Genomic DNA, 20860 nt, shown 5'->3' on the forward strand with positions numbered 1-20860 from the left:
ATTTGAGTTCAACTTCTTGAAATATTTAAGAGGGATAATACATTATTATTATTATTATTATTATTATTATTATTATTATTATTATTATTATTATTATTATTATTATTATGTGGCGTTTATATCATCTCCGCCTCTCGTCTCAGCGTCTCTCTGTTTTCCCGGAAACGGAAGTCGTGGCTCAGGTGGAGCGAGAGAAGCAGCAGCAGCAGCAGCAGCAGCAGCAGCTTCGGTCCTGTGACACTTGCCTGTGATTCTCGGCTAACATTAGCTTGACTCGGGTCTAGGCAAGTGGCTGGCTGGGGTTGCCTCAGTGTTCCTCACTCGTAAGGTAAATACAATGGCGGCCGCGGGTCCCCGGTCTTCGAGTGACATGGGGCCGGCCAGCAGAGGGGGATCCACGGCCGGGGAGAACAGCAACGATCGCGACGGTCCGGGCGGCAGCAGCAACGGCGGAAGCGCGCAGGGCGAACGGGAGCGTGACCGGGCGACGTTTGAGTGCAACATTTGCTTGGACACTGCCCGGGACGCTGTCATCAGTATGTGCGGCCACTTGTTCTGGTAAGAAAAAGGGGGCCGGGAGAGGTGAGATGGTGTTTGGATATGGGGATGATCGATTCTATTTTTGGTACAGACCCACAGACCCGCGGTGTAGTTCGCGGTCCGTGCGGCCTCCCTGACCGTCACTTTGAGTTGTTTGTTGGCGGAATCACGCCCCAAGGTCCGGCACGTACCGGTGGGGATGAGTCGGGAAGGACGGCGTCCACGATAGCCTCCCACCAGATAGTCTGTTGGATTTCTTTCTGCCTCTCTGTCCCGCGGCTATAAATGGAATGTGACTGAACTTCAGCCCCGATCATCATGATCTCGTTTGTTTTCCCCATGTACGAACGACGCTGATGACACAAGTCAAGGCCGTGAGCCTCGTTTGCATGTCGTTCTGATCTCGCAGAGCCTAAACCTGATGTGGCTTCGTATCACACGGTGTTGGGATGGAGGTCGGCGGTGCAGGCTGAAAGCCAGACACATTAACTGCGCTGTTTGAAGTTTCAACTTTCTGCAGCCTCGGAGCGGCCTGAAATGCCATGCATTTGTTTGCAGTGTGTACAATTTAAGAAGACAAATATTCAAAATTCAAAAATATACATACATTTTCGGTGTGGGTAAAAATAATTTTGTCTAAAAAAAATTATCGGTTTTAAAATTTTCACAATATTTACATTTCATCGAGCTGGCCGACTGACCAATCAGAACCTCTGAACCAATAGTATTACAGCATTGGCAACATGTGATCTCTGTGTGTTTAGATGGCACGTGAAATGGGGCTGAAAAGCAAAGTCTGCTGGATAAGTTTTCTATTATTGTGTAACATCTCTAAAACATCATTTTTTGATTTAGCACTTTGGAAAGAGCAACACAACGGCCAGCTGCCACAGTCTGAACCACAGTGTTGTCTTGACTGTCAAAAGTGAAGGAATATCTAATTCCTCCCTTACGAAGCTACCTAAGTTAGCATTACGGACAATCACATCTCATTGTTAATACTTTACCTCAAAATTCCTTGCTTTACACGCTGTCTTATTTACACTATTCCACTCTGGTAAATGTGGTCAGTCGTGTGAAAGTTGCGTCCCACTGGCAAACTAGGAGAAGAGAAGAAGAGAAGAGTGTGACACCTACTGGCCTGGAGGAGCAATTGTTCTAAAACAGAAAAAATACAAATAAAAATCAGCATCAGGTTCCGGTCCCCTGTTGTTGAGAGGATTTATTTTCTGTAGTTTGTCCTCATTAGCGACATATGTGTTGATATAGTAGCTGGCTGCTTATTGCTGGTACTTGTAACCGGATCACAGGTTTATCTGAGAAGCTATATTTTTAATCATTTATGAGCTAACACAACCACAGCAGTTGTCTTGGTTTGCACTTAAGATGCAACTCTGATCGCTTCTCCTGTTTTGGTCTTGGGGGCTTTTACAAAGTTTAACGTTCAAACCGGTGTGTTGAAAATGCAAACACCCTGACGTGTGTCTGTGTGTGTCTTGGCGGCCCCATTCATGAGTGAGGCCTTGTGTGAGCGTTGCGTTGCCTTACTACCACGCTCTCACCCACAAGTCCGAGCTAATGAGAGATTAGAACTAACAAAACAGGATTGAGGTCAGATATAAGGGTCTTAAGAGCACTAGTGAAGAGAAGGAGCGTTTTTTTTTCAGTGAAAGATTATTTAAGCCAAGGGACTATCATGGAGAGATTGCCTATGAAAGGATGCAAAGTTGTGAGTTTTACGTCTTGTAGAGAGAAAACGGTGTCGCTCTCTGACATTGAACCAAAACAGTGACACGTGCTGTTGCCAGCCAACCGCGCTCTGATGCTCCCATCTCCTGGGCTGATGTAATTTCGGTTGCCGTGTTACCTGCCCCCCACTCACCAACCCAACACCCCCCTCCCCACTCAGCATCTGGTTAACATGATGAAACTAGCGATGATGAAACCCTCAGCAAGGATGAAGGGACGTGGTCGCCGAAACCAAATGCTGCAACTTTGATTCCTAATTGCACTTTCCCCGCACAGTTCGAGTCACACATTAAACATGTGGTCGTTAAACTTTGAACCGAACCAACTCATGTTTTTCTGAAAAAAAAGTTTTCTATTTACTGGCGGCATTAAACAGAGGGCTAAATATGTTGTTTTTCTGGATATCTGCCTCGCTGGAGTCTGGGACCAACAACCAGCACCTGAAAACACAATGTGGGACCTTTAACCACAGTAACACAGATTGAGTGTGTGCCGTGCACACGTGCACGATCTTGCAGATATAGACCAGTTTACATCTCGCTGTTTGCTCTGACTCACCTGTCAAAATAAAAGTTTTGCAATTTTGACGGAACTGAACGGGTAGAAAACAGGTTCTCCCCGTTTCTCTGCGTGACCCCCCAGCGGCGCTGCTTTCACGGTTCATCTGGCGACCGATTCACACTGGATACGTTCTGTGCAGCGGGAGAGACACGTCAGGTGTCGCGTGAAAGCGTTTTGTTACACTCGCATGACTTGATAATCTGTCCTTTGAATCTCACACTTGGCACAGAAAACACATCAGCATTGCAGGTTTTCAATGACGACTCTGTCTGACTGTTTAATAGATTCTGCCGCTCACTGTTGATGCCATGTTCTTGTAATAAATCAGCTGTGTTATTGTTGATCTAGTAGTTCATTATACACACAAAGTAAAATCAAACATTCATCTCTTGTTTTTCTTTCTCCCCACAGCTGGCCCTGTCTTCATCAAGTAAGTATTTCCTCTGTTGTGCCACCCCTTTTGAAACCTGCACCTGTTTTAAATTGTCTGTTTTGTTTTGTTTTGTGTTTTTTTCTTGATTCTCACTGAGCTTTTTCACGGCAGCCACATTCATGTAAAATCTCAACAGATACGTTTAATTTCAAAGCTTTTCAAAAAGTGCTGGCTGAGAATATACAGTTCTCTTCAAGACCACTGCATCCTGATCCTGAATTAGCCAGAACCTAATCAGTATTATCGCACAGGTGTGTGTGTGTGTGTGTGTGTGTGTGTGTGTGTGTGTGTGTGTGTGTGTGTGTGTGTGTGTGTGTGTGTGTGTGTGTGTGTGTGTGTGTACTTTTGCATTTCTTGCCGTCATGCTGTTTGCAAAGCACTAAACCTTCGACCCCACAAGGCACCTGGGAAAACTGAAGAAAGTCAAGGGTCAGTTTTCACACACCCAATCAGCTTCCTCACCCAGAGTCCATTCTAATCTGGAGAGGAACAAGTCTGGGTTCAGTTGTAGCACCAACAGGAAGCTGCTCGTGCTGCGAGATTGTAAACAATGATGGGAAGTTTGAGCAGAGCTTGACAAATCCGTGTTTATAATATTTTAAAAATAGATGAAAGAAAGGCACTTTTCTTTGATTTTCAAAAAAGCAGTGGAGTGTCTGTTTCGGGACCGCACGATTTATTCCAGTGTAGTGTTGTTTGGCTTAGTTTGAAACCCACCTGTTGAGCAGCCTCCTTCAAATCTGCTGTGCACGGTGCCACGCCTCCCTGCAAACTCTTTAAAACCTTCCAGTGGGAGCGTTGCTGTAAGGAAGGAATCAGTCCAGTGCTTTCTGCATGCCAACACTAAATACACACACTCACACACACACACACACACACGCACGCACGCGAGCGCCCCGTAATCAGTGACAAGTGAAAACAACTGTGTGCGTGCGTGTGTGTGTTTCACGTGGCCCCGGCACTCGACCCGTCAGTCAGTCACTGTGATGTAACCCCAGTGTGGTAACGAGCAGCCAGCCAGTTCACTTAATGCAACTTTAACATGCTAATGCACTTAATGCCTCCGTTTAGCGCGGCGTTCTCCCCGCTATTAGCCCTGCCTAAACGCAACACGCAACCTGCGCGTTTCACACACAACCAGCGTGACGCACAATGACTTGAGGATGATGCTTCACAGTATTAATTTAGCTTTTTTTCAACAAAAAAAAAATAGTTTAATGTGGATCAAGTGAACAAACATTAAAGATACAGGTGAACAAACAAAGGGGAAGAGAATTAGGGCCACAAGAAGAGGAAAAAAAACTTGAAGAGCTTTTTTTTTTTTTCAAGTTTCCATATCGGGAATAAAGTGGAAATGTCGAGATTAAAGTGGAAATTTCGAGATTAAAGTGAGTTTTGACAATAAAGTCAAAATTTCGAGATGAAAGTTGAAATTATGTGATATAAGTGAACATTTCGAGAATGAAGTTTGGAATGTCAAGAATAAAGTCGAAAGGCTCTGCGCACAAGCTTAGTGGCGTACCAGTTTCCCCTTTACTTCGACTTTATCCAAGAAATTTCAGCTTTAAACTCAAAATGGAAACTTCAAAAACAAATCTCCTTCCTGTAATGTTTTTTTCTTCTTCCGGCCCTAATCCTCTTTCGTAATTTTGGTTTGTGACCCACATGATAGACCTTAGTTGGGGGAGTTTGCAGCCAGTACTGCAGCCCACCATTAGAGGGCAATCTGACTTTTTCTTTCTTGAACTATTGGTATGTAAAGCTGAATGATGAAATTTAACATAGATATAAAAACATATATGACCCATATGATGGACTATAGTGGGAGACATTTCCAGCCAGTACCACAGCCCACCATTAAAAGCCAATCTTTTTGTCTCTCAAAATATCAATATGTAAAAAATAAATAAAATGAAATGATGATAATATAGATATGAAAATACGTATCTTATCCCAACCTTGTGTCCCCCTTCTTCCCCTCCTCCTCCAGTGGTTGGAGACGGGGCCCAGCAGGCAGCAGTGTCCCGTCTGCAAAGCGGGAATCAGCAGAGACAAAGTCATCCCTCTGTACGGCAGGGGCAGCTCCAGCCAGGAGGACCCCAGGTGAGTGACAGCCGCAGCCTGCCTGTCGTCCTGCCCCTTCATGTGGCCGTCCCAAGATCTCACGGTCTGCCGTGCTTCCCTTCTTCCATGTCTCAGGTTGAAAACTCCACCGCGGCCTCAGGGACAGAGGACGGAGCCGGAGAGCAGAGGCGGCGTGAGTTCTCCGTGTGTGTGTGTGTGTGTGTGTGTGTGTGTGTGTGTGTGTGTGTGTGTGTGTGTGTGTGTGTGTGTGTGTGTGTGTGTGTGTGTGTGTTTTTTTCCTTCCCCTTAATCCGGCCCTTTTGTGTGTGTGCAGATGTTCCAGGGCTTCGGCGACACCGGCTTTCACATGTCCTTCGGTATCGGCACCTTCCCCTTTGGCTTCTTCACCACAGTCTTTAACGCCAACGACCCTTTTCACAGAGCAGGTAAACCACCGGGGACGCAAGTGTCGTCTGTATATACGACTTCGGGCCTGCGGAGAGCCACCGCCTGCCCAACCTCGAAACGCAGAAAACTGCTGCGTCATGGGCTACAAAATGTCAACGCGGCTAATAAGATTCCAGAAGTCTTTGTCACCGTGACATAAATTAAGTCGGCCGCTCAGTATGAACTTATAAGGTTTTTTTGTGTCATTTTTCACATAGAAACTGACCAAAACGTGGCAGCAATAAAAACAAAAGGAAGAGAGTCGAACAGTGTGCGGGAGCTTTTTTTGATTTTGGCCAGCTGATAAAAACATCACAAGTAGCTCTTTTTTTTTCTTTTTTTTTTTAACGTGTGATTTGAAATGAGGTGCGATTTAGGTCAAACTCCTTCAACATTCAAAAAAACAAAAACCCAAACACCTTCATTTCCAGTCAAAACCTGATCTGTAAAGTCAGTTTCCTGACTTCATCTTGCTGCCAGTTGCATCCAAACATGTGAAAGATATTTTACGCAGACCTCTTGCTCACTTTCTATTCTTTAAAAAGAAGTGGTCTTACTCGGGCAATGCCAGATGGATTGATTGATTGATTACTTTTGTTCAGTCAGAATTCCTCCTGAAATTTGTCTTGCATCTGAGACACCTGTTTCTTATACTTCCAAAAAATCCCCACAAAAATACAACATATACAGCAAAAATATAACTCAAACATCAGACAAAGTATAACATCAGACATGTAATGTGTTATGCAAAGCAAAACATCAAAGTGGCTGTGGCGCCTCGAAGTCCCTATACTAACGAGATATGTTAATTAATTTATTAGCAATTAAAATAAATCGATTAAATTAAATTAGTTGCAGTTAACTGAACATTTTTTACACGGGAAGTTCATCATTATAACAGTGTAGTGGCAGGAGTTTCAAGAGCAATTAACCTGTAGATACAGTGATGGTCATAATAAACCTAGAACAAGTTACTTACAACAGCTTTTGTTTTGTTTTTTTGTTGTTTTTTTCTTAAAGTTGAAATGTGACCCATTAGAAGTCAACTTTGAGAAATTTAAGTTCTCAGGAAAAATCACCACTTGTCAATTAATCGTTCGATAAGGTCAATCAATCCAGTAACGATTAACAAATTAATCAATCATTTGCATCCCTACTACTAACACTTATTTAACATTTAATAGACTGAGGTTTCAAAGAGTTTCTCAGTCTGTCTAATCTAACTTTGGGAACTCTAGATCTCCTGTTGGATGGCAGTAACTGGCTATCTAAAGCTGCTGTAACGCTCCCCCCTCCCCTCCGCCCCCCCACCCCACTTCTCCCTCCACACCCTCTCCCCCGGCAGACCAGTACGCCGGCGAGCAGCAAGGCAACGGCAACCTCAACAACGGCAATAACTCCTGGCAGGACTCCCTCTTCCTGTTTGTGGCCATCTTCTTCTTCTTCTGGCTGCTGAGCGTGTGACGGACGGACGGACAGACGGACGGACGGATGGCTGGACGGCCGGGGAGAAAAGGAAGGGGCGGGAGGAATGGGGGGGGAGCGGCATGGCAAACGAAAATAGAAAACAACACCTCACCCCCTCCCCGCCCCTCCCATCCCTTTCTCCACTAGAGCTGTCACACACTCAACTGGAGCCACAGACACACACACACTGGTTTGACGGGGCGCAGCAGAGACGAGGCCCAACGGTTGTGATTTGAGTTCGAGGCAAAGTACGGGAAATGTTTTAATCTCCTTTCGGGCCCCAAAAAAAAGAATTTGCTTTACCTTCCGCCCACTCGCTCGCTCACTTGATCACCGGCTTTAGCGATTTTTCATTTATGCAAGACGCCTCGTTTGGAAGGCGCACAGAGAAATCAGGACGGACACCGTCAAGTTTGAAGAGGGCTCCCAGTTCAGAGACCGTATTTGTCAAGGATTCTTTCTTTTTTTTTAATTATCATTGCAATTAATTGTTGTTGCGTTGAGCTGATTTTATTTATTTTTTTTGTTTTGTTTATTTCAGTAACATTCCTCTTAATAACAGGAGCCGGAGGGGCTGGAGGCGCGTCGTGGCAGGTAATGTCGTCACCACTAGCTGATCTTTCTCACCCAGAAAGGAGCCAAAGAGCAGAGCGCCACTCCAGAATATTCCTGTTTACAGTGTGTGCGCGCGTGCGCAACATTGACGAGTGCTGTGGAAAAATTTGGGTCGAGGGATTAACGAGCACAGATGGATGCATCATTTTTAAAAAAAACAAAAACAAACAAACATTTGTCTTAACAGAAACAAACTGCCATTGCACTGTGAAGTCACTTGTAGACGACGCTGTCCTAATGATCGGTGCGAGTGCTGCTGCTGCTGAATCACCACTCGAGTCTTTCCCCCTCCTCCGACCCCCAACACTTGGCCGTACAGACGTCAACGAGTCCCAGAAGGACGGTTTGGGAGATTTTCTCGGTCGTCCTCGGCAACGTGAGAACAGTTTCGCGCGTCGTTTCATGACCTTTGTGGGTTCACGTTTATTTTTATTTTTGTGCTTCCCCCGATTGTCCACGTGTCCAAATGAGCGTGTATACGTTATATATTTGTACATATTAATATTGTAAAATGCAGTTTTTACATGTTTTCTGAGCAGACGGCAACAGCGGTTGAAGAGCCCAGACGGCCTCCGGGTACTTTTGTAAAGGGAGATCTGGGTTCCTGGTTTTCCTGAAGTTCTTTTCTGTTACTTGAGGAGAAAACTAACGCTTGCAGCCCGACACTTAACACATCTGCCAACCTGTCCCATTAATTTAAATAAATGTTATGAGTGCAAACAAACTGTCCTTCCCTGCTTATGTGAAACAATATTTACAGTGTCAATTAAAGATCTTTTTACCGCACAACTAAAGTAAGATGATTTCACCTCCGTTCCTGCTATCCCCACTCTACCCATGATGCACCTTGACTGTTTGGTGGATCATTCAAACTGTTTTCTTAATCTTGTAGTGAACAGACTAGTAAGCCTAGAGCTGTTGAATTTGCAAATTCATCCTCATCATTATTTGAGAATTGTTAAAAGTTGTTTGCATTGCAAAAAATGAGGGGGGGGGGGGGCGGATTTGGAAGTACAAAGTTAAAAAATAAAACAATTGCTTCACCAAGACATTCAATATATAAATTCTGGTGACCGTCAAACACGTGGGCAACATTTAATACATAAAACTTTCATTTTATTTATTTTTTTTTTTTTTACATAACGTGTTCATAAAAATTTAACTTTTTTTTTTAAAGCAGCTAAATTCTAAAAATATATATATTTTTAATCTAAGGAAATTGAGTTGTTTGATTTTTGTTTTGGTTTTTTTTTTTGCAAAAAATAGTAAATGATTTTAACCAGCCATGTCCATTTAACTACATACATACAAACATGGATCAAGGTCAAACATGAAGAGGAAATAAATCTTATTATTGAACACTGTTAAGAAAAGCATGTTTTTTTGTTTTTTTTTATAAAAATGAATATTGCAGGTCTTCAATATTAACAGAAAAAAAATGCAAAACGCACTAAGTTTCAAAATTGACATAAATACATTAATATGCACAGTCCTATCACATGTATATTCATTGTTATCAGATACGCACAGACAAGTTATAAAATACAAAATTAATACAAAGTGCAAAATTAGCAAATTAATATTGGTAAACTCATTTTAGAAAGAGGACAAATTAGAAACAGTAACCTGAAATTCTGCTACTAAGCAGCATCGCGTGCTGTCTTCAGCCCTTCACTTTTCCCTTTTTGGGGCTTTGTTGGATTTGTTGAGGATCTTCATGAGGTTTTTGGACATAAAATATGGTTTCTGCAGAGATCCGTCATGTCTCTCCAGGTCCTCCACTGTGAGCAGAAGGAGACAATAACACCACACCATGAATAAAAAGATCATTTAGACATCAAAATAGACTGAATACACAAAACACTGTCACCGTGCACTCACAGAAGCAGAGGAAGAGCGTGTCAACACACATGTTGTACACGCTGAAGAATCCGTGAGCTATGAGGTAGCTGCCAAACACGACCGTCTACAGAAGGAACACCGACCCAGTTATTGCAAGTGAGTTAAACTCCACATTGCTCAAAGTACAGCAGGTGAAAGACACACTGGAGTACAAAATAAACTGTAACTTACAATAATGGGCATCCAGTAGTAGTTGAGTGTCTCTGACTGGAAAGTGGTGCCGGGTACCGTTATCCGACCAGAGAAGAAGAAGAAGGACAGAACACCTGCAAACAAAGGTGCAATCAATCATCCAAATCATCAAATTTCTTGCATCCCTACAGACAGATACACAGATAGATAGATAGATAGATAGATAGATGACTCACTGATGCTAATGAACACAAGAGGTAATAAAAGTTGGAATTTTGCAGAAAAAGAAAGTTGATGTTGAAGAAAAGGTGCATGCTTCCCATTTGTCCTGCTAAAATGTGGAACTGCCATCAAGTTAAACCAAACTGAGCCGGTAAATATAAACTCACTGGCAGCCAGTCATGTTGCTTTACTCTTGACTACGCCGTCACACTTACCCACTCCACCGACCACCAGCAGCTTCCCAAACAACAACAGCAGGTCTGTCACCTTGTCCAGCACCACAACCCTGCAAGGTCGGAGCAACGGCTAAACTTAACTCCCAAATTCAAACAGTTGTATTCACAGTCAGGAGAGACAGACAGGGTGTCATTTCAATTCCTGTATTATGGAAAGAAAGTTAATAAACAACAGAAAACAAGACCCACTAACCTCAAAACGTTTCTCATGAGCAGCTTGAAAGCATTTTTGGCCGAGACGCAAAAGTTTTTCCCGTAAATGGCGATCTGGAAAAGAAAAAAACAAAACAAAAAGAAAGCTTGTTGTCACTTTTGAGATTACGTTGCATCATTCGGGGCTCAAACTACATTCAAGTTCAACTGTTGCTACACTGATGAAGTAAACCAACAGAAGGAAGAGGCCCACATGTCCTCTGCATCCTGCTGAACTCACCATGATGTAGGCGTTTCTGTTGAGGAACTTGATGAACTTCTCCAAACACCAGAAGCAGCACTTGAGGCAGCACATAATGAAACGTGCCACTGGATTCTGTGCCTCTGTTGAAAAGAAGGCGAAACGTGTCTGAGTAACTCCATGGCACTGTGATTTTAATCTTTCGATTTTCTGTCACACAATAAAATAGGAACTCAGAAGGTAATTGCACACGTGAATGTCCAACCTCACCTCTTGTTTTGTGGTCAATGTACTCCAGAATAATGCGAATGATCTGAATCAAGGTCAGAATCAAGGCACCAAAAGCCAGTGAGCCCACATGATACCTGAAATAATAAGGTGACTATTTATTTATGCTTTTCAATGAAGTAACAGTAAAAAAAAACAAAACATACACTTACGGAAGCGTATTGCATTCACTTGGCAATTAAAAAAAATCTCTGTTTTTCAGAGTAATTATTTCTGTTTTTCGTGCTAATTCTTTTTCCGCCCTAGCGTCATCTACTGGTCTAGTTAGGCAACTGCCCTACACTTCTAATGTCTAAAAGAACAACACGATCCACCGCACCCTGCGCTGACCCGGTACCGTAGAGAGAAGAAGATGAGGCATGTAAGGGACAGTCACATGTGTCACCACCATCCATCCATGTCGCGGGATATCGAAACAAAAAAAAACAGGGCGGAAAAAAATGTGCACGAAAAACAGGGCTGAAAAAAATGTGCACGAAAACACAGAAAAGAGGGGGGGGAAATTACTCAGGAAAACAAAAAATATTAGCACGAAAAACAGGGATGGAAAAAATAGCATGAAAAACAGAAATAATTACACTGAAAAACAGAGATTTTTTTATTTGCCAAGTGAATGCAATACGCTTCCGTACAACCTTACCGAGGAAATTTGATTAACTTTTGTTACCCATTTAGCAGCTCTTGCCCGCTTTATAAAGAATTGTGAAAAACGTCCGCACCTCCTAGAGGCTATGAGTGAGTATTGCAGTCTACTTGCATATCTGGCATCGTTTCTTCCCTTAAGTTTTTACAATCAATTGCCCAACAGCCGCTCTTTGACCAACCTGAGGGAGCGAATGAAGCCGGCAGTCACGGGGAAGGTGGGGATGTCGTCCGGTTTGGTGAGGGCCCAGTAGTAGGAGGAAAAGGCCCCCGCCAGCGTGCACTGTCCCAGGGCGATGACAAAGTTGACGCACCAGAGAAAAGCCACGGCGTTGTAGATCTGCAGGTTGAAGAGGTTCCTCAGGAAGAGGCCCTCGTCGTTGTACTTGAAGAAGATGCAGCTGGCCGAGGAGCAATCAGGGTAATTCGAGGAGTTGAAGGTCTGAAGGAATGAAGCAAAGAGTGAGGAAGACCTCGCAGATGTCGTCCTTCGTCTATGTAATGTTCCTGTTTCAACCCTTAAAAAAACACATATATACAAATATATATACACCTGTCTCTCTCTCTCTCTATCTATCGCCATATATCTCTATATACAGTGTGTGTATATATACATACACACATACATATATATATATACATACACACATACATATGCATACATACCTATACACAACATATGTATATACACACACACACATATATATATATATATATATATATATATATATATATACATATATATATATATATATATATATATACATATACATATATATATATATATATATATATACATATATATATATATATATATATACATATATATATATATGTGTGTACATACACACACACACACACACACACACACATTGTAGTCAAATTCCTTTCTAGGGGATTTCAGTGTTTACCTGCGGATGGCAAATCTCAGTGCCATTGATACCCTGGCAGCCAGCTTTTGACTCGTTGGCCACCACGCGGTAGAGGGGGTTTCCTGCGGTGGCCAAATATCTACACACATCTGATTAAAGAAGAACCCGAACACTCTACACAGTGGAGGTGGGAGCAGAAGCAGTCAGCGTGCACACACACACACACACACACACACACACACACATGCATGCACTAACACGCACACAAGCACAAGATGAGAGGATACATGGCGGTGGTCCCCCAGTAAGCCACGCACACCAACAGGAGGACAAAGGTGACCAGTGGGTAGAGCAGCGAGGACATCATGTGGCTGATGGCTCTGCGGAACAAAATGCAAACTCTCATTTAGAACGCAGTCTTGATTGGTAGGAGCACCACTGTGTGACTGGGTGATGACTGACTTGCTGGACTCCTGGATGAGGGCGATGGCGATGCGGATTCTGGTCCGCAGGAAGATGAGGGTGAGGAGGAGGATGGCTTCCACCACAGATAGAATGATCACTGAGGACACACAGAAAAGCAAATAGAAATTCAAACAAACCAATGTACTGTCAAATACACAATTTGTGCTTCTACATAATAAGTCATATTAAAAAAAATAGAAGTGTCTCTGTCCGACTCACAGACAGCCAGCCAGGTTTCTTGGGTCTGCAGGTAAGCATTGAAGTTGGTGGTCAAGCCTATGTCCGTAATGCTGGCCGATTTTCTCTTGTAGTTGTCATATTCCCAGTAGCTGTGCCAGATCCCTGTGAGAAACCACCAGGACCAGTCAGGAACCTCGATCGGATTTACACATATAATCAAACACAACGCTTGAAAGGGTGCACGTACACTAAACTGCATCCAAAAACTTCTGTTTTAGGTGTGCAACACGATTTCTATGTGAGAAAAAAAGGTTTCAAAATGAAAGACTTTAGACAAAGTCTGTACCGTATGCTCCAGCAGCCAGCACTCCGATGATGAGCAGCCAGACCATGACGGGTGCAGTGAATCTCAGCAGCAGCAGGAACAGCAGGCTAACCACCATGGCTATGACAAGACCACTTAGAGGTGGCAAAGAGGTGGGCGGGAGAGGAGGAAGCACTTTTGTTAAAGCCAAAGATCCATTTCATACGTTATTTACACCTACGAAGATTGAATATTTGAATGCTGTCGAGTCATTTGAACCGTAAAATAGAGTATGTATCGGTTAAAACTGTCAATATACAGGTGTGTGCATGCGTGTGTAATTCTAAGATACAACTCACAGGAGAATCCAGGGCCACGCCGATGCAAAGTCCTCAAAGATCCGGATGACGACGTCTTTGTGACTGAAGCTGTCCACGAGCCCGCTAGTGAGCACAGAGCAAATGAACTGCAGTTTAGCTCTCTTTCACTAAAAAATAACAATAATGATGATGATAATTTAATAATACAAAGTGTCAGACAAAAAAAAATACATATAGTAAAGAAGCACACACAACTATAAGTGGCAATGAGGCCATAAAGTAAAGGGCTAAAGAAACAGAAAGTACCGGTATTTATTCCTCTAGACTATAAATAAAGAAAACAGGCTGAACAGACAGACACGTCAAGTCGTCACAACAGAGAGAGTGTGCACGTTAATACAACAACTCTAAACACAACACGAGGTGCTGCTGCAAACTGGAGGCAGGCACTAAAACTCACAAAACCACCAACCCTTCGCTGGAGACCAGGAAGAGACAAAAACATGGTTGTTAAATTGTCAGCGGTGATTTTAACCGACATCAGTTTCAGACAAATGAAACACAGTAATCCAGTGCATTTTACCTGGTGCCATTTTGAATCGCATCGATCGTGTCGTTCACAGTGTTTCCGACGATGGTAAAATCTTCTGGAGCCTCTCGTACTGCTGTTAGATTTGGAAAACACCTCCCAAGAACTAAGAGGGGGAAAATGCGTCTCTGTTCAACTCGCAAAATCATCATCCATTAAAATGAAACTGGAGCAGCAGTTAAACAACCGCAAATTGATGAACATCAGTCCTGATACATATCAGATCCAAATAGGGAACCAACATCTACTCACTAGGAGTTGAGGGAATTGTGAAAAAGGGGCAAAGTTCTTCATCAAGAACATCTTGAACTGACTGAAAAAAAGTGAGGAGAAACACTTCTTGGTTACAATCCTAAAGTATTATCTATTCATGCAGCTTGAAGAAGGACTTACATTGAAAGAGGCCAGGTCAGTGTACGGCACGCAGAAGTCTGGATTGAAAGTTTTTGCCGGTAGTTTTGCTAAGTTCACAATGGACAAATTAGTGGGACATTGTGCCACACACACCTAAAGGAAACAGAAAAAAGTGCTTACTTCTAGACAAATGTTGTCTTAATCATTTTGTAAACAGCATTCGATATTGGACACAGTTTGGAGACTTCACACTACACCGGTCGAGGTCTACCTGAGGGGTGGGACACTGCAGGCCATTCAGACCAGCTGATAAGACGTTGACCGATGCGGCACATTGAATAATGTCAAAGTAAAGCAAGTAGGGTCGGCCTCTGAGAAAGAAAAAGACAGAAACAAGGCGTTTGTTTGCTCAGTTACATGTGTATAACAACCTGGTGGTGTAATGGGCAGAGAGAAATTGACAGAGTTTCACTTACTCATTTGGTCCAATGCCACAGAGCGATCCATTGGAGTTTCTGGGATAAAGAACTTGTCTGGGATCTCCATAGAGCCAGGCTGGTGAAAATATAAACAAATAAATAAAATTAAACAAAAAAATTATATATGTAACTGGCAGCACCACAAGGGAGCAATACATCATTTTAATCAGTCGAGAACAGCAATATGAAAGAACACGTCATTAAAGTCCATTCAATTATTCTATTCAGGAGTAGAGCAAAGAATGTCGTGCATAAATGTGGTTCACAAACCACAAGAGGGCGCTGTCTGTTTTATTGTTATTTTAGTTACTGGTTTGATCGGAACAAGTTTGTTCTTCAAGATTGTATAATGATTCCCATTTACTGTAAATGTGATATATTAGAATATTATAAACAATATTATGCAAACCGCGCATATAAATATGAACCACATAAATATAAATATGAACCACAATGTCTTTTGGTGTATAAAGCAATGTCAACACAGGTCAGAGGTAGTAATCTGGCCAAACTGCCCGTGATGAGGCCAACAGCTGATCGTTTGAAGCCCCCTGTGACACGGACACACAAAGAGTGACAACACTGCTATCTGCACAATGTTGACACAAGATAAGAGGGTCGACCAACAGTGTTGGAATGAGTTGAACGACGCGCCATTAAAAGGGCTACGGCCGGGAGGTTCCACAGAAGGAAACTCACACTCAGGCCTGTACACTGTTTATATTAACAGTCTTGATATTGACTCTCATTCTTTTACATATAGAAAAGTTCCCAGAGTCATTGTAATGACAGGAGGCACGGTCCTCTGTTAAATGTTACGTTAAAAGATTTGGGTCACAGTATTAGTAGGTGTGGTGCACATGTGAAGGCCTGCACGGTCGGTGGGTGATTCTCACCTAAAATCCCGACTACCATATAGCCGAGGAGCACTAGCATAAACAGAACGCAGCAGATTATATCCGTGCAGCCCCTGCAGGAGAGAAGACAGACGGTCATTTCAGCCACACGGCCACAAGATCGAGACGGAAGGCTCGACAATTTATTCGACGCGCCCTCTGGGTGGCGAATGTGATTGAAACAGTCAACAGAAGATTAGCAAACACAAGCATACAGCTTTACCAAGAACACACACAGCCCACAGCAGCAAATCCCACATCGCTGTTCACCTTTTAGGAACAGGTCCTTTGAATCCCGGATCAAACTCGGCAGGTTCTCCTGTGGAAACAGTGACAAAGCAGCAGTTATTTTACAGGCGACAGCAGCCTCCACTAAATCTGCACTACACATGAGATGAGGGGAACAGTGGCAGCGTCTAGTGTTGCATGAAGTTCAGGCAAGGTGAGTTTATTTGAATGGCACCTCTCAAGACGAGGTGAATGCAAAGCACATAGTTTAGAGACAGAGCGTGAAAGATTGGTTGACTTGGAAGTAACGCAAGTGTAACTTGAACAGAATAAAATAGATGTACTTTAGTGATCCCAAAATGGGAAACTACACTGATGCGGCACTAAAAACAATACAAAAAATTAACTATACAGTAATTACAGTAATTACAGTAATTACAAGACGCATTCAGGTCAATTATGAGTGCAATATTTGCCAGTGAGTCCAGAAAAAGTGTCCAGAATGTTATCTGTCACACAGCGGGGAAAAGTTAAACTTAGAACTTAGAACTAGAACTAACTTACTTAGAATTAGAACTAAATTTAGTAAACTAATGATGGTCTTCTGAGACAAAATAAGTCCGAGACCAAACTCTGACACACTAAGTCTTGTCATGCTGATTTTTCATAGTTTGAAATCCGAAAAATGTATTAGTTTAGCAAACAGATGTTTCTGAAATCGTTATAACAGATGACTTTATAGACCCTTATGGTTTACAGCAGGAGACTGGAGACCTGCCTAAAGTCAGCCTGCTCTAATATACCGACTCATGTCTCAATAAGCAGTGGAACGTTTCCACAAACCAACTATTCAATTGGTTTCCTTAACTTATTAAACGAGTGCTCGGATGAGGAAATGAGGAAGTCTATTTGTTAGGTTTTGACTGCCCTCCCATTAACACAAGAGAAGTGACTCAGAGAAAGAAAAATGGATAACTGCTTCCTGGAACACAGAACCACTGCCAGCAACCAACAGTAAAAACCCGGGTGGGGAAACCAACTGGGCAGAGTTCAGAGTTGCTCACAGCTCTGTTCCGGGTGATTGGAATACAACTCGACAATAACAAAGGGTGTCAAGGACATATTTTATGTTCAGAAAGGCAATATTCCGAGAGATCCAACCAGGACAAATTCCTGTCTTAAAAGTCAAACATTTTGAATCTCAAGGAACCTCCGCTGCATCACCTGGTCGGGCAGGAAAAACACACCAGACTGCTCAGAGAACCAGATCGCAACGCTCGGAGGAATCGCACTAATAATAATGATGATAATAACAGAGCTGAATCCATGTCATTAGCAGCTTAATGGATCTTTGGTGAGAGGCTCTCCAAGTGTGCAGGTGTCCTTCTGGTCATCTGTGCAAATGCTCTGATGCCATGATCATTTGGCTGGTGAGCGTTTAGGCCCACTGAGGGCTCTCGCCACAGCAGCCACAGGAGACTAATGTGCAGTCATTTGAATGGGAGCATATGGAGAGTGTGTGAACGCGTGCCTGCGCTGCCCATGCAAACGAGATGGACCAGGTCTTCTGAGCTGCTCATTCTTATTTGCACAGTCCGCAGCAGTTCAGTGACATGATGTGGATCTTATGTAAATTAGTTTTTTTTCCAGGGGGAAAAAAAGTGTTTGGTTGACCATTTAAAAAGGACACCCGGACAGTCCGCATAGTAGTGGTAGTAGTAGTCCTCCTGCCCCCACCAAGCCGCTGCCTTAATTGTTGGACACTAAAACAGTGAGTTGTCGACAGAAGAACCTGTTCATCAGCATCCTGTTCTGCTGAGAGTGTCACATTTCAGCTGTGCTGGGATTCTGCTTTGAGCTCAGAGAACAATACACATTGCCATATGAAGGGGCTTCTCTGTTTATGTCCTCATAAAAAAAAGAAGAAAAAAAAGAAAAAGCCTTCTGCAGGAACACGATAACCTATTGAACCCTGAACCTGACTCTGCCATGGCAATAAAATATGAGGCTTTTTTTATTTGCTCATTTCAAACAGACATCAGGTCTGAAGGTTGACGACGTTGGCTGAGGTGTTGAAAGAGGACTGACTTCCTATTGCCCTGCCTCTGTCTGATAATGCAAAAAATCAGCACATTTGCTGCTAATTTTAACACGTGCATGAGGACAGTTGACTCTTTAAATTTTTACTTTCTACAAATGCTTCCTTACGTGAAAAAACGCATCACAAATAGTGAAAGGAATGCATGAATAATATTGCCTCAGTGAGTTTACGATTCACGACTGAGTTTATGGTCACTACTGTAGCTATACTAAAAAGCTTTGGATTTAAGATTTAACCCAACCAACTTCCATGGTGCCTGAAGAACCTTTGACAAATTCCGTGGTCAATGATTTGCAACAGCTACCCCCATTGAGTCATTTATTTCCAAACACTCGCTCTCAACACTTCCCTCCAGGCCTTTCATTTTTGTTCCTTAAAGCCTGATCAGGCCCTGACGGACAAAGTCAATCCCACTTTAGAACTAAATGACCAAGCCTAAGTGGGCACCAGTTGGCACTGTCAATCAGGCAGTTATGTTTTGCTAAAAAACAAAAAACAACAATGTGTACTTCCTCATGTAGGCTGAATAAAGAGGGAGTCGAGAGTAACGTGGTGAGTTGAGGAGAAGCACACAAAGGCCTCTGGGAACAGAGCCTTTATTGTCACAGTAATGCTACTGTGTCAGCTTTTAGCCACCTGTAGCTGCTGCCCAACTCTCTGGTATTTTTATAAACTGTTTGAGGAGACATGAAATGCAATTTTGACATTTGCCTGTTGGGAGGGTTTGTTTACCATGGACGCGCAAACATCCCATAACATCCAGCAAGCTTGTGACCTTATTGATGTTCCATAATCCCAAAGAGCAAACACGGCAGCGGGACAAAGATCCGTTGACACATGACCCAGCAATGATGATTTGTCTCTCTCACGAAATAATCATTTATATTTTTCTTCCACTTCAACTTTATGTGCTGGGTCACGGAACTGATCGCAAATGTTTCTCGAGTGCTTGAGGAGTCGTTTCAAAGAAGAACGTTTGCTTTACCAGCACCTGCTTATTTGTGAAAAGATTCCTTGTCCCACTTTTTGAGTGCATGAACCTGTCTGTAATTCACTGCAATGTTCAACTCAAAGGCACTACAAGCACTGAGATGCTAATCAATATGAACTTGCCACTATGATAATCATTGAATAATTAAAGAAAAATACTGAAGTAAAAACAATGAATGATTTACTGTTGGATTTACATGTTTCATGGCTGACTCCCTTCGTCTTTTGGGTTATAAATAGATTAGGAATAAAGTTAATTAATTAGTGAATACTATTGCATATATTACTAAATATGATATACTGATTAACTTGTAACTAATGATGGAGAACAGCTGTCACGTAAAGATAAGCTAAAGAAAATGCGGGGAAAAGCAAGAGAATCCCTTCATTTCGAATTTAATTTCTCAAAACAATCCAGAAGGAGCATCCGTCACATTCTACCTTTTTTTTTTTTTTTTTTTTAAGTAAAGGGATCCCTTGCAATGCCAAAATAAATCCTACCAAAAACAAACCTTATCAAATAGATACTTACCAGCCGGTTTATTACTGCAAAGATTTGTTACCTTACTAGGTCAGTGGTGGTTCAGCTGCGCTATCAGTGAATGATGGCATCAATTGATAATCTGTTTGTAAGCCATTACATTAGATATGGCACCCTGTAGGCCGGGGGCTACTGACCTGAAAGTAAAACTAATCTAGATCATTTAATCATAACAATAGCTAATCCTATAAAAATGACAAAAACATATGTATTAAAAAAAATAAATCCTAGTGACATTAGTGGCTGAGGGATTCCTAAGTGACATTAACGATAGCTTAATAGCCCATATTTAGCTATACGTGTTAAAATAAAGTTGTTCACAGAAAACAACTCTTTTCTCGTTCAAATGCTACCCACCTTTAACAACTTGCTTATGCTATATCTTGCTAGCAATTAAATAATTTGAGCTGGTTGTCCAGTCGAGCCCTCCGAGGTGACGGGCGATGCTCACTCACCGTACTCGGAGTCCGGGTTGCTTTCCTGCTTTCGACCCATTTCGAACCGTGACCTCCACTTTTCACTCCTCAATTGCGAAAACACAACAACGAAGGCGTGTGTGATTTAAAACAGACTGCAAGCAGACTACAGTTAAAAACACACACGTCCACACGGGCTGTGCCGTGTCTAAGGCGGACACTGTAACTAAGTTGTCAAATCTTTTCCTCCTCCTCTTTCTGCCAGTCGTAGCTAAGCAGTGACTCCGTAAGCGCACCTGCGGGCGAACGCGCACCTGCGCGGGCCATCGAAGATTGTGTATTGACACGAGGCGCCACTTGGAACCTGATTATTTGCGTTCTGCAGGGAATTTTAAAACACTTTAATTTCGCTTGTTTCTGATTCACAATGTGC

General features: G+C 42.6%; 2 protein-coding genes across 2 annotated transcripts; one reads left to right on the top strand and one right to left on the bottom strand.

Moving 5' to 3' along the window:
• Positions 1–190: 190 nt before the first annotated feature.
• rnf5 (ring finger protein 5) lies at positions 191–7541 on the top strand. Its single transcript, XM_076012008.1, has 6 exons — positions 191–558; positions 3262–3280; positions 5274–5386; positions 5483–5540; positions 5682–5793; positions 7140–7541. The coding sequence occupies exons 1-6, from the start codon at positions 338–340 to the stop codon at positions 7256–7258; spliced, it is 642 nt and encodes a 213-aa protein (XP_075868123.1). The 5' UTR covers positions 191–337; the 3' UTR covers positions 7259–7541.
• A 1638-nt stretch (positions 7542–9179) lies between these two features.
• slc44a4 (solute carrier family 44 member 4) lies at positions 9180–20694 on the bottom strand. Its single transcript, XM_076011981.1, has 22 exons — positions 20467–20694; positions 16422–16470; positions 16152–16225; positions 15253–15331; positions 15048–15147; positions 14816–14929; positions 14675–14735; positions 14417–14528; positions 13873–13956; positions 13556–13668; positions 13249–13371; positions 13027–13126; positions 12852–12944; positions 12604–12703; positions 11875–12134; positions 11033–11127; positions 10802–10905; positions 10562–10635; positions 10348–10418; positions 9950–10044; positions 9758–9842; positions 9180–9657 (listed from the first exon to the last, which is right to left on the bottom strand). Exons 1-22 carry the CDS (start codon positions 20504–20506, stop codon positions 9548–9550), a joined length of 2136 nt encoding a protein of 711 aa, XP_075868096.1. The 5' UTR covers positions 20507–20694; the 3' UTR covers positions 9180–9547.
• Between the last annotated feature and the right edge of the window lie 166 nt (positions 20695–20860).

Source organism: Nelusetta ayraudi, unplaced genomic scaffold, assembly GCF_046127955.1.
Source record: "Nelusetta ayraudi isolate G7.1 ecotype Tasmania unplaced genomic scaffold, CSIRO-AGI_Nayr_v1 ptg000135l, whole genome shotgun sequence".
In the NCBI taxonomy this organism is placed as follows: Eukaryota; Metazoa; Chordata; class Actinopteri; order Tetraodontiformes; family Monacanthidae; genus Nelusetta; species Nelusetta ayraudi.